This window comes from Leptonychotes weddellii, chromosome 6 (assembly GCF_054177405.1).
Source record: "Leptonychotes weddellii isolate Sample4059 chromosome 6, ASM5417740v2, whole genome shotgun sequence".
NCBI lineage: Eukaryota > Metazoa > Chordata > Mammalia > Carnivora > Phocidae > Leptonychotes > Leptonychotes weddellii.
This window is the reverse complement of record NC_138374.1, coordinates 106,674,367-106,687,877: the sequence shown is the minus strand read 5'-3', so window position 1 is coordinate 106,687,877 and position 13,511 is coordinate 106,674,367. Positions and strand designations below refer to the sequence as shown.

The window sequence follows — 13,511 nt, the reverse complement described above, 5'->3', positions numbered from 1 at the left end:
TTGCCTAGAAAGCTCAATACTGCCAGGTCCCCTGATGCTTGTGGAGTAATCTGGGCCCACAGGGAGTCCTGGCCTTATGCCGGCCATCTTACCCAACACTGTCAAAGCGGCTTCCCCACATCCAACTGGGTGAGATGCAGAAACCACAGTGATCTCTGCTCAGCATCTCCAAAGCCACTACTCAGTACCATCTGCCATTAAAAGTAGCCAAAAGATCCCTGGAGACTAGAAGGGCAGCAGGGCCCAGAGGCAGTATCAGATGCTACCTCCATCGTCCCAATGACAAGGACAGTCTGGAAAGAGGACACCACGGAGGACCCAAGTCTCCTTCACGGCAATCAATCTCTCTCACGCCCCTTCTCTCTGTATTTCTTTCTCTCTTTCTCTGAAAAGACTAGAAGACTCAGGGAAAACTCCTCCCTCACACATTCCTTTGTCCAGACCTTTGGTTTCAGGGCAGAAAAAATGGCCAAATGAGACATGCAGTCGGAAAACAAGGAAACACTAAGTGGTTTCAACTTTGGTAAACACAAGGCACCAAGAATGACCCCCACCTTGTTGAAGAGAAAAGAAAAGAAGCCAACGTTCCTCCAAAAAAGGTCTAGAGGCGTGTAGAAGACAAATCACAACAGCTCTTTGAAGAACTCAGTTGCCTAAACGGGGAATGTTAACTGACATACATCAAAGTGTTTGGGTTTCTAGATTGTTCAGCTCGCGTTCATTACGTATCAGCTGAGTCGCTGAACCCCCTCGCTGGCCTCATCGCTTCCTTGTCTATCTTGCTGATTCATGTCCTCTAACAGCAGTTGGGGTGTTTACCACTTGCCTGAGGGGACCCACAAGGCTGAGAGGTAAGTAAGTTGGCTCTTCATACATGGCAATGGTAAAACACAGAAGGTCAACTTCAGCCTACAATCAAATATTCTCCCGCTAGCTCTGTCTATACTCATTTCCCAACACTGGCCAAAGAGATGGTGGCAAAGAGTGACCATGGCACCACTCAGTTCATCCCATGGCAAGAACACAACCCAGTGCACACATCCCACCACCCATGCTCCATCAGCCTTGACGTCGCCCACCACAGATGACACGTACACTCTCCGATCTAAAAGATCAACATTCATCTGATCATTCCCAAGACTTGAAAAACTGTCCTACCCAGACCCGAGGATTGAGGAAAGACTCCAGCTTTATCAAGCAGAAGGGAGAAGAGAGCCATTCAGCTAATCCTGAAGACGTTTTCTCTCGCCCAGTGAAGGAGAAAATCCTTTAGAGGCAGAGATCTGGCCTTAGGCTTTTCTTGCACTCCCCACAGTGCATGCAGCGGTGGCTAGCCCAAATACACTCTAGGCATTGTGTGAACAAAGGGCAGGCTCACCCACCCCACTCCACCTTGTTTTCTCCAGTCCTGGAGGCCATGGTGGTCGGACCTACCTCGCCATACTGGGTGCAGTAGGTCTCAGGCTTGGTCAGTCCGCAGGTGGACGAAGCTCGGAGAAACCGGGTCCTCCCGATGAGCAGGTCCCCGACAGGGGGATAGCAGGCCCCACGGGAGCAGGCTTGCTGGGCACACAGGAGGCCGGGGCAGACTGAAATCACAGGGGTGTTGGGGAATAGCCTAGAGAGAGGAGGGCCCCACCAGGCCACCCCAGTATTCCCCCAGGGAAGCATAAATCAGCAAGCCTAGCCCCTTTCCCTCACGCCTGCTCCCACTTGGTGGTGGCGGTAAGGACTGGACTCCTGATGCTATCAGGTAAAAAAAGCTGATTTCATGTTCTGTAACCTGTAATTTAAAAAGGAAAGGAGGAGAAATGCTGGCCACCAGAAACCCTGGATGATCCTGAAATGTGGCCTCCATATGTGGCTTTTAAGATCAAGTTGCAGGCACATGCTCAGCCACTGGGACACACTCCTCAATCCCTTCACTTGCAGCCTGGCCTCGGTCAGCATCTGGAGCAGGCCTTGCTGCTCACCATCTGTGCAAAGCTGGGAGATGCCGCCATTCTTTCTGCTCCTTTCTCTGCAAGGTGGACCCAGCCACACTTTGTGAGTGCCCGGCTACAGTCCACTATAAAACCCAGCCGTGATGGCTCCGGAACCAGCAAGGTAGTGAAAGGCTGGGCAATTAGCTGTGCAGGCCACTTGGGGACCACGAGCCACGCTCAGGTAGGAATAAGAAGACACTTGGGAGCCTCTCAAGAGAGGCAGAGAATCATCTTTCCCAAAGGCCCAAAGGAGCAGGGAAACCCCACTGGGGCCCCAGGAGACAAGTGTTCTAAACTGAAGGATGACAGAGGGACGGATGATGCTCACACTTTGGTTCACAGTCCTCCTACCCGTGGCTGTCCCCTCCCTGCTATAGAACAGGGCCTGGAGGGATGGGAAGGGGACACTTACCAAAGCACAGGAGGAGAAGCGGCCTCATCTTCAGCCACTGGGGCAAGCCCCTCAGAGGACCTCACCTGGGACAGAGCAGAGCAGCTTGGATAAAACAATACAAACCCTAAGGCACACTAGCCCCCTTTATGTAGGGTCTCCTCCAACCTAGGATACTTGTACGCAGCAGGTACTTCTGTAGCCAAAAGTTTGGAAAATGCCAGAGCCCTGGACCCCTGTCCCCACTGGCATGTGACTCACACTGTACCCCCCCACCCCCCGAGACTTCATCTTCCCCCTCTGAGATGGAAGGGAAAGAGGGTTGGCCCTCCCCGGCCCACATAGTCGTAAGGACAATATAGGGAGCAGGGGCGCCTGGGTGGCTCAGTTGGTTGAGCAACTGCCTTCGGCTCGGGTCAGGATCCTGGAGTCCCGGGATCGAGTCCCGCATCGGGCTCCCTGCTCGGCGGGGAGTCTGCTTCTCCCTCTGACCCTCCTCCCTCTCATGCTCTCTGTCTCTCATTCTCTCTCTCTCAAATAAATAAATAAAATCTTTAAAAAAAAAATATATAGGGAGCAGAAAAGGGCTGGGTCCTTTGCAGGAGAGGCGCTATCGAGATGTCCAAGGCCTTGTTGCTGCCCCCAAGAAACAGAGCTGGCCTTTCTCAGGGCTTGGCGCAGCCTGCAGGCCAAAAGGTGAGTGGGTCCAAGTGGCTGAGGGCCTAGAAGCGAGGTCTCTCTGCCACTGGCATGGTCTCCAGTACCACCCGGGCCTCCCTGAGGGTGAGGCTGTGGTGACCACAACTCTGAGCTAAGCAGGTAGCTGGGACAGGATATGATGGGGAGAAAGGCGAGCCTGCAGCATTTAAAAAGTGAGCGAGGGGGCGCCTGGGTGGCTCAGTTGGTTAAGAGACTGCCTTCGGCTCGGGTCAGGATCCTGGAGTCCCGGGATCGAGTCCCGCATCGGGCTCCCTGCTCGGCAGGGAGTCTGCTTCTCCCTCTGACCCTCCCCCCTCTCTCTCATTCTCTCTCTCTCAAATAAATAAATAAAATATTAAAAAAAAAGAAAAAGTGAGTGAGGATTTCATCTGAACTGGAAGCATCTCAAAATGGCTCCCATTATGGCTCAGGGCTGTGCAGGAGGACAGCCGCAGAGCCCGGATTCCGGAGGCTGACGCTGGATACTTGAAGCGTCCCTCCAGGAGGCAGGCCGGCAAGCCTAGCCTGCAGAGGCATGCCCCACCCCTGCTCATGCAGTGCCCAGCTCTGCCTTGGTTTGGATGCGTGTCTGCTCCAAAGACAGCCACAAGGTCCTCTGGCTAGGGTGGAAAAAGGGCGGGGGGGTGGGGGTGGCAAGGCAGGAGCAGAGAGGGAGCTGGGGCCCCTCCTGGTGTCTTTACAGTCCACATCCTAATACCTAGAAATCATGCCTTCCAATCCTCTCCCAGAAGAGTCAGGGGCCCCAGGAAGAGACAGGTGGCCTGAGGTTGCACAGCTAATCATGGCCCAAGAGGGAGACCCACTTTTTGGTGTCCATCCGGTGCTCTTTCTGCCCTCCTGCCCCCAGGCTGGAATCCCCCACAACCAGGCATCGGAGTGGCCCTTGGAAGAGCTCTAGCTGGGCCAGCCCACACTTTCCACTTCTCTTTGTGTTCAGCCCGGATCTGAAGCTGCTTTCTTCTAAGTCACTGAGACACTTCTCCGATGTGAAAAAGCAACCCAAACAATGGCAGACATTTGACCTAGCCTTTGCAGGTGACCTCCCTGAAGGAGGAATGAATCAGGCCCTGCAGCCAGGCCCCAGACACCCAAAGACACAGACAGCCCTGCTCCCGCGCCTGGCCCCCACCGGGCAGGGGAAGGCAGGTAACGTACCTTGCTCCGTACTGCGCTCTTCTCTCTCTAGATGGCCTCTAACAGCACCCCTTGAATGTGGGGTCTCCTCTCCTGGCTCCCAGTTTTTAAAGAAGGGCCTTACCTCTGGAGACTCCCCAGCTGGGCGTCGCCCACTGCAGGGCGGTTCTCAGGAATCCGGCGGCTGGCACGCCCATCTGCCGTCACTGCACCCCCACCCCCACCCCCCAGGACAGGACTGGGCAGGTGGGTCGGTCTCAGAGGCCTCACAGAAAGCTCATCGGTCCCGGCTGCCTATGGGTGCCTGTGGGGGCGGGCAGGGGCGGGATGGTGGTGAAGGGAGCCACTGCAAACAGAAAGCCCCAGGCGACTGTCAGTGACTCCCAGGAGGCAGAGAAGGGCACTCACATTTGTGATAGGCACTGCATTTGGCACTTCCCCAAGGCCCACAGGAGTCAGCTTCGTCTTCTGTCCTGGGCAGCCCTGGACAGAAGACCAAGCAGAGAACACAAAGATCAGGGCTCGTGTGTAGGCTGTTATTGCCCAGACCTGTCACTGGGCTACAAGGTGAATGGACCCAAACATCCAGGACCCTGGAAACCACCAGACCCCTCCCAAGGGAAAACTTAAAAAGTGGAAAATCCCTGCTTGGGGGGGAATTTGCAGGAGCTTTAGGTTCATCAGGAAGGGGGTCAAAGCCCAACTCACCCAAGGAAAGCTTAAGAGGAATAAACAGGAATAACCTCTAAATGCCTCCCCTCCAGATCCCTCTGCAGGTTGGCAGGGAGCCCTAGGACAGGTAACTACCTGTGAGTCATGCCCCCAGCTTCCTAAGGGCTGGTCTCCCAGCCCCTCCTTCCCCGGGCAAGAATGCCAGCCCGGAGGGCCAGAAAACAGACCTGACCTGACGCATAACTAGACCAACTTCCTCGGCCCGCCCCCCACCCACCCACCCCGCCCCAGGCCTCAGGACCCAGCTTCCTGTGTGGGACTCTTGGTGCCCTCCTGCCTGAGGGCCACTGGACATGGCAGTAACCAGGCCTAGACCGAGAGGCTGGTCTCAGAGGACGCTCGGCCCCCAGCTTAGGGTCAGGGGGCTTTCAGAGAGAGGTGGAAGGTCAGCCAGTCCGTATGTCGGCCCTGCAGTTGCAGGAGAGCCTGCGTGGCATTGTTTTGGAACACAGCGCCTTGAAGTTTCTATTTAAAGGCGACTCTTAACTACCCAGTCCAGGCTGTCAGTGGCCCCCAAGCCGAAAGTTCTCTACAGTTTGAGGGTTAAGTCCAAGAAATTGGTTTGAGAAACCTTAAGGGGAAAATGTAGGATTTTGTGGATTAAACTGGGCATTTCTAACCCTTCGGTTCTAATTCAGTCCAATAAGTTGAGATGGGCAGGGGAAGTACTGTAATTAGCAAACGGGCATTAAGTTGTTTACACACATAACAGATACTCCGCTAAATGTTAGTGTCTAGACCCCTGTAAGAATTCCAGTGAAATCTGGCTGAAGTCAGCCAGCCCGAGTCAGTACGAGCAGCTTCCCTTCATGGGCCAGCCGCTGCAACAAGACCCCAGAGAGACCCCTATCACGTCCTCCAGAGAAAGATCACTGATGCCACCCCCCAGCCCCATCCCGGGGTTTTGAGCCCACCTGCCTGGTCTGTTTCTCTCCACTTCTCCAGCTCCCTGAACTCAAGGCTTCCAGGAAGTGTTCACCCTCCTGGAACTAACCCCTCCTTGCCCCACCACCAGGAAAGAGGATGTGACAAAGAACTCATTAATAGTTAACCAGCAGGAGCCCGTGTGACAATCCCAGATCCTCAGACCAGGCAGGGCGGGCGTGTGGTGGGCCGCACACTGAGTCGCTGGAGCCCTTCAAATCCCCCTCCTTCTCCTCTCTTAGGAGGCCAGGAGCCCAGGTAAATAAGCCTTCAGTGTCTCAGACTTCACAGGCTGGGGCAGGTTCCAGCAGGGGTTTGGCTTCACAGAGGAAAGTGGCAATTGCTCTGTTTGGGCCCCCCACACTCTCTGGGCCCAGTCCAGGCCATCCTTTCTGCAGACCCCAAGGGAGCCCAGTCAGCCTCCCTCCTCAGGGACACTGAGCACTCCCCAGAGGGGGAGGTCAATCTAGACACACACACACACACACCCGCCACGGGGCGGGGGGGGGGGGGGGGGGATGGCAGGGCCCCAGGCACTGGCTTTGAACTTCAGAACCTAATTTGTTCAGAGATAAGGAGCCTAAAACAGAGCCACAGGCTGGGTTAGGACCTGGCCAGGGCTAAAGGGCAGGTGGGGGCATCACTACGGTGCCCCAGGCTCCCTCGGCGTACTCTTCTCTCGTGCCCTGCTTCCCATCATCCCATTCTGGAGCCCTCAGCCTCAGCACCACCACCAACACCACCCAGACCTGGCTCATCAGAACGTGCGCTCAGGGAAGCGGCTAGTCAGGTTTTCCCTGACTGTGGTTTCTCTTGCACCCACCTCGTGCTACGATGTTATTTCCCCTTCCAAAGGCAGCTTCCACCATCTTGGCCTGAGCCTCTCTTCCCCGGACTTCCGCAATAGCCTCCAACTGGTCTGCATGAGACCCCACACAACAGGTCACGTCACTCCCCCGTTCAGAACCCTGCACTAGCTCCCCGTTAGGGTCAGGGTCAAAGCCAAAGCCCTCAGAGAGAGTCTGTGAGGCCCTGCATGACCCAAACACCCCCATTACTTCTCTGTCTCAGCCCCTCGCTCCCTTCATCCCAGGTGCATCGCCTCCAAATCACCAGGCTGCTTCTGGCCCCAGGTGCTCTCTCGGCCTGGAACATGGTTCCCCTGGGCGTCTTCAAGGCTAACTGTCTTATCTCTTTCAAGTCTTTATTCAAATGCTACTTTCTCAATGACTCTGACCACCCTTTAAAATGACAACCAACTTGCCTGCCCCATCCCACTCCCAACTCCACCTACCCTATCTTATGGGTAGACTGGGTCTTTTTTGTTGTTGTTTGCAATACTTACCACCTTTAAACCAACTATATATCTATTTATCATGTTTATTTCCTGACTCGTCCCACCAGAATGTAATGCCCAAGAAGGTAGAGATTTTTGTCCATTTTGTTCACTACTGTTTTCCCAGTGCTGAGAACAGTGCCTGGCACCTAGTAGGTGCTCACTCTTCATGTAATGATATCATATGGCTATAGTTTCAGGAGTCCCCATGCACTGTGGGTATACTTGCATTCTCAGAGGGAACAGTCTGGGAGTCCAGTCACCAGAACGGACAGCTGAGAGTGGAAATTCCTGCAGCAGTCAGCGGCAGAGAGAGGGGTCTTTTGGAGGCACCTACCCTCAGATTACAGCAATGTCACCATGCATGGTAGGCAGCATGCTGTGTGCTTCTCCGTCATTCCTGGCAATGTCTGACAGGGTGTGGGGGTGGCCTAAGAAGCTCCCGTCTCCATTATCCATCTGTCGGGGAGATCAGCCAAGATCTGCTCAATGGGAGATCAAGGGATAAAGAACAAGGAAAGGAAGGAAGGAGAGAGGAACGGAGAGAAGAGTTTAAGGAGGATGAGAGAGCCAGGTCCAGCCTGCGCACGCTGAATCGCAGGTGTTAGAGGAAGGGGCACCAGGTGACTCAGGCCCAGGCACCACCTGCATACGGTGAGTCATGTCTGAGTCCTCGTCTGTGGAACAGGGTAGGCTCCAGGAACATCCCTGGGGATTCGCCACCTGACTCAAGCTGGCGTGGCCCTCCATACCTGCACAACAGCTCAACAGCCCAGACACCGGGCCCTCTTCCGTGCTCCTCTCCGAAAACCAGAGGGAAAAAGTGAGTCTGTTGTGTTACTGAGCACAGACGGGAACCCAGCCTCGGACGGAACAGGAGACTGGCCTGCCGGTCCTGGGGTGACTCCATTCCGTGCCCTTCTCTCTCCCCCCCGACCCGTTCTAAACCCTTTATATGTATTAACTCAATCAATACTCACTACATCTCTGGGGGTATAGACATTTAATTATCCTTACTTTGCAGCTGAAGAAAATGAGGCACATTTTTGGTAACTTGGATCCAGTTAGGGGTCATTTGAACCCAGACCAGTTTGCTCCAGCACTCATATGTTTAACCATCACTTAGATTCTAACGTTGCCTCAAGTCCCTTTCCTTCCTTTCGTTAATCTTTGACCAGAATCTACCAGACTCTGAACTTCATGTTCCCCAAACCTAATCAAGGCCCAATCCCTGTAAAGGCCTCTTTGGGCTCTTGTTCCAACTCCTGGAGGACTGATGTCAGCTGGGGACTCCTGGGGAGACAATGATGCTGTAGTAACACCCAGAACAGACACCATTATGTGCCTTCTTGTTTGTTTTTCCCAAATTGACAGCCTCTCTTGTGTGGGCAGAGATGGGGAAGGGGCTGGCCTCCAAATCCCCCACCTCAGAGGCTCAGGCACCTACCAGCAGGGCTTCCCCCACCATGCTGACAGGGAGCTGCTCTGACTGAGGACGTGAACACCTTATAAGGAATGGAAAGAGAAGGCAGCCGGACAAACATCACAGTGACATAGCAAGATGAAACAAAGCATCTATGACAAGATGACACAAACTTCCACCTCACCACAGGAAGGGGGAATCCCCTCCCGAGGTCAGGCTCCCCGGTCACCTCAGGAGCCTCAGCTCCTTCTGTTCTCCTTCCCACGGTACACCCCCAAATGCCCCACCCCCTCCCTCCTGAGGGGTGCCGCCCAGCGTAGCCTGCAGCTTGCTGGAGGAGAACACTGGCCCATGGTTGGCCCATTGTTGGCTGGCTTCCCAGAGAAGAGGGAAGAATATGCTGGCATTTCTAACTGCCCTCCCAGATTCCTGACCTTCCTCCAGCAGACAAGCCAGCTCATGATCATGCACCCTCCTCCACTCCCGACCACCTCTATCTCCACCCTCGGGGAATTCGATTCTCAAGACCTAAGTGCAACCTCTGAGACCTTTGGTCCCAGAGATGCCCTGTGAAACTGGGCCATGTAGCCATGGCCCAGCCTGAGAGGAGAGAGAGATATGCCTGAAGGTGGCACCATGCATCCACATGGCAGGCCAGAGGCATGGGGAAGACACAGAGGAATGGCTGCAAGGGACACGGGCATTTGCACCAGATTTGCTACCCGAGCTAGCAGAGGGCTGCCAAACAGGACCTTATAACTCTAAATATGATCCCTGAAAGGGCCAGTAGAACGACAAACTAAATACCTAAATGTTCAAATTGGCGTTTGTTGACGGAGTCTGGGGAAATGAGCACCTTGTGGTTTGAGGGGGAAGGGAGCATGGGTGTATCTGGCTTCATGTCTGGAATCAACCCCACCTCAAGGTTTTTAATCAGCACCTCTGTGCAGTGCTTGTGGCCACATAGGGTCCATGTATGGACTTGAACGCCTTGGAAATCCTAGACCTAGCTCCAGCTCTGCTACTCAATAAAAGTATAAACTAGGGCAAGCCCCTCGCTGGGTCGCATTTTCATCATTTATAAATAAAGGTGTTGGATTTTACTGGTTCTTAATCCAGGCTGCCTCTCAGAATTACTTGCAGAACTTACAAAATCGTATGACTTAAGCCAGGCCCCACTCAAAAATTTAACTGGCTTACAGAGCAGCTGGGACATTCAAGGTTTTTGAATCTCCTCTGAAGCCCCCTCCAGCTCCAGAATGTTCTGTTCTCTGAGATGGACAGCAGTTAAAGCCTGGACCTCAGAGTGAGAGTGGTGAAGGTGAAGGTCTTGGTTCTATACCCACCAGCGGCGTGCCTTTGGACAACCAAAGCTACTTGCCTCCAATGGAGATACTAGCCATCCACCTCATGGATCCTTGTAAGGATTTAAAGGAAACAATGCAAACTTCTGGCCCAGCTAGGCGTGTCCCCCATAAGGGGTGTCTGTATCTATGTGTGTATCACATGCAGGTGTCAAGAACTATGATCAGCAGAACCTGCAGTTGTTCTTATCAAAACACAAATATCACTCCCATCCAGATATTCCATAGCTCACTTACCGGGCAAGCGAGCCATCCATGGAGGCTCCACGTCCCAACCCGAGAATGCTTTGTGCATTCCACTCTATTCCTTAGGGGCTACAAACTCCTCAGGAGCCATGACCTGGACCAGAAGGGATGAGGGGACACTCTGGGGGCCAACAAAGCTAAGCTCCCAAGAGCAGGGCGATGCTTCCAGCACTCCCTGGACAGGGAAGGACAGAGGGTAGGGGGTTGGGGGGTGTTTACAAACAGAGGACAAAGGGCAGAGGAACGGGCATAAGCAAAACACACTTATTATTTTATGGCCATCAAGATTTAGTGAAACCAGAGTCCAGCACCTGATAAAGATAGGAGTCGAAGTGAATCTGGACAGAAGTCTTGTTCTTAACTTGCCCGGCAAGTCCGAGGGCTCTAGATAAAAGGCACCTACTTTTCCTGGGGACTTGCTTACACTGATCAGTATCTGGTCCAGGGACGCCTGGGTGGCTCAGTTGGTTAAGCAACTGCCTTCGGCTCAGGTCATGATCCTGGAGTCCTGGGATCGAGTCCCGCATCGGGCTCCCTGCTGAGCAGGGAGTCTGCTTCTCCCTCTGACCCTCCCCTCTCTCATGTGCACGCTCTCTCTCATTCATTCTCTCTCTCTCAAATAAATAAAATCTTAAAAAATATATATATATATCTGGTCCATATCCTAGCAGACGAGGGTGATGAGTCTTTATCCAATATCATTCCTTCCCCTGAAAACATGAGTCAAAACTGACCTAAAATATTGGTAAGAGATTTAATACCAATAAGGAGGGACATGTGGGGTGCCTGGGTGGCTCAGTTGGTTAAGCGACTGCCTTCGGCTCAGGTTATGATCCTGGAGTCCCGGGATCGAGTCCCGCATCGGGCTCCCTGCTCGGCGAGGAGCCTGCTTCTCCCTCTGACCCTCCCCCCTCTCATGTACTCTCTCTCATTCTCACTCTCTCAAATAAATAAATAAATCTTTAAAAAAAAAAATAAGGAGGGACATGTTTATGGGATACTGTTAAGTGAGGGGGTGGGGGGAATTAGAAAATAAATGTACATAAAATCTACTTCACTGTAAAGAAAACTAATACTCAGAGAGAAGACAGGGAGAAAATATCCAACACACTAACATTTCCTGTCTCTTTCTATTCCTCTGCATGCCGTCGTCTTCCATAAGGAGCATATTTTACTAGAATAATCAGTAAACATAAACTTAAAAGTGCTGGGGTAAGGATGGTAATTTTTGTTCCTCTACAAGTTATTAATCCATCCTCTCTTTGCTCCCTCCTGTGCCCTGAACCCCTTCCACTATACCCACAGACTGCCCGGGAGTTCACTTAAAGTTGTCTAAATCATTGTTGATTTTGTAAGATAGTTTCCCCTTCTTTTTTTTTTTTTTAAGATTTTATTTTATTTATTTGACAGAGAGAGAGAGACACAGTGAGAGGGAACACAAGCAGGGGGAGTGGGAGAGGGAGAAGCAGGCTCCCCGCGGAGCAGGGAGCCCGATGTGGGGCTCGATTCCAAGACCCTGGGATCATGACCTGAGCCGAAGGCAGTCGCTTAACCAACTGAGCCACCCAGGCGCCCTGATAGTTCCCCTTCTTAAGAAATATTGCTTCCGGGGCGCCTGGGTAGCTCAGTTGGTTAAGCGACTGCCTGCGGCTCAGGTCATGATCCCAGGGTCTTGGAATCGAGCCCCACATCGGGCTCCCTGCTCGGCAAGGGGCCTTCTTCTCCCTCTCCTTCTGCCCGTTCCACTGCTAGTGCTCTCCTGCTCTCTCGCTCTGTCAAATAAATAAATAAAATCTTCTAAAAAAGAAAGAAATATTGCTTCTTGGGGCTATTAGATTTCTTCTGTCAAGAAAGCCCTTAGCATAGTTCCTCAATAAATGTATGTACTAATAACTGCGTAAGGAAGGACAGACCGAAAGAGAGGGAGGGCAGAAAAAGTACTAAGTAACTATCAGTACCTTATGTTCCTGCTTGTAGGTCTTAGGGCAAATCAAAAGAAAGAGTCAGTTCTCATCTATCTATATTTTGAGGGGAAGGAGGAAGCGAGGATAACCAAAATTCTCACCCTCACCCAAATTTGCCTCTCGCATGCAGTTCCCCCAGAATAACACACCTAATTCTGAACTTCCCCTTTGCTCACTCAGAAATCTGCATATCCAGCAGCTCCCGGTAGCCAAGTATAAATACACATTTGTGTTCCTAAGTATGATGTTGCATCTCTATCTGATGTGGGTGCACTGTCCTCAACAATCCTTGTAGCTAGCACTACGAGATAAATTACAGGGATCCCAGTTCAATGTGAATCTCAGATAAACAAGGGATACCTTGTTAGTATAAGGAGACCCCAAAGATTGCATGACGCAACTTGTATACTAAAATGGGATCCACTATTTATCTGAAATTCTAATTTTACTGGGCTTCTCATATTTTTATTTGCTAAATCTGACAACCTTACTTGTAGTAGGTTGTTCACCCATCCCCATGGATTCCAGGCTTTTCCTAACCTGCTCCCCTTCCTCTAGAAATTGCCCCACCTGTCAACAATTTTCCTAAAATATGATGCTTAGAATTGAACAGTGGGGGGATGCCTGGGTGGCTCAGTCGTGACCTGCCTTTGGCTCAGGTCATGATCCCAGGGTCCTGGGATGGAGTCCCGGGCTCCTTGCTCAGCAGGGAGTCTGCTTCTCCCTCTGCCTGCTCTGCCTGCCGCTCCCCCTGCTTGTGCTCTCTGACAAATAAATAAATAAAATCTTAAAAAAAAAAAGTGAACAGAGGGGAGTCCTGGTGTCCAATGTCTGACATCATGGTGGCATGTTCTGGGCATGGGTCCCTTGATCAAAGACCACTCCAGGTGAAAGACCAAGAGCCAAACAACAGTACAGAGATGGGCCTACCTGCATCACCTGGGGACTCTGTGTATGCTTCCCTGGACATGAGAGGTTGTATTTACCCTTTTGGCTAAGTATTACTCCAGAAAGAAACACCTGTGTATTTTCCTAAAAGAACAGAAGGGAACAAAATATTTTTCTGCTCTTGGTATGCATGAGGAACCATTCTGAACACCACATCTACAGCATCTAACAGCCCTATAAGATGGTCTTTGAAGGAGATATTATTTTCCTTTTTTATAGCCTCAGCATTATTAGGAAGCTTGACAAGCTTATAAGGTGTTAGGGACCGAATATATCCCCCCCAGGTTCATATGTTGAAACCTTAACCCCAATGTGATAGTATTGGGGGATACCAATGTTTCTCT

The 13,511-nt window shown here is 52.0% G+C and overlaps 2 protein-coding genes across 3 annotated transcripts in view; both read right to left on the bottom strand.

The window, feature by feature from the left end:
- Positions 1–2,641, bottom strand: part of LAMB3 (laminin subunit beta 3) — a 31,054-nt gene extending 28,413 nt beyond the window's left edge. The window contains exons 1-2 of the mRNA XM_081823203.1: positions 2,398–2,641; positions 1,435–1,589 (exon numbers count right to left, since the gene is read on the bottom strand). Coding sequence (XP_081679329.1) covers positions 1,435–1,589; positions 2,398–2,425 — 183 coding nt within the window. The 5' untranslated portion in view covers positions 2,426–2,641. The remainder of the gene's footprint in view (positions 1–1,434; positions 1,590–2,397) is intronic.
- Positions 2,642–2,737: 96 nt separating this feature from the next.
- On the bottom strand, positions 2,738–11,806 carry LOC115941063 (uncharacterized). Of its 2 annotated transcripts, XM_081824886.1 has the most exons (4): positions 10,247–11,779; positions 6,710–6,805; positions 4,639–4,713; positions 2,738–4,534 (listed from the first exon to the last, which is right to left on the bottom strand). In XM_081824886.1, the coding sequence occupies exons 1-4, from the start codon at positions 10,302–10,304 to the stop codon at positions 4,497–4,499; spliced, it is 267 nt and encodes an 88-aa protein (XP_081681012.1). In that variant the 5' UTR covers positions 10,305–11,779; the 3' UTR covers positions 2,738–4,496. The 2 variants fall into 2 exon arrangements, 1 of the variants encoding a protein (XP_081681012.1); XR_014146485.1 differs by lacking the exons at positions 2,738–4,534; positions 4,639–4,713 and adding an exon at positions 4,721–5,533 and having other exon boundaries at positions 6,710–11,806.
- Between the last annotated feature and the right edge of the window lie 1,705 nt (positions 11,807–13,511).

Coding starts and splice junctions, on each gene's coding strand:
- LOC115941063 (XM_081824886.1), bottom strand. CDS start 10,304: ATGCACAAAGCATTCTCGGGTTGGGACGTGGAGCCTCCATGGATGGCT. Junction 6,806..10,246: donor ATGGATGGCTCGCTTGCCCG/GTAAGTGAGCTA, acceptor GGTCTCATGCAG/ACCAGTTGGAGGCTATTGCG. Junction 4,714..6,709: donor AAATAACATCGTAGCACGAG/GTGGGTGCAAGA, acceptor TCTTCTGTCCAG/GGCTGCCCAGGACAGAAGAC.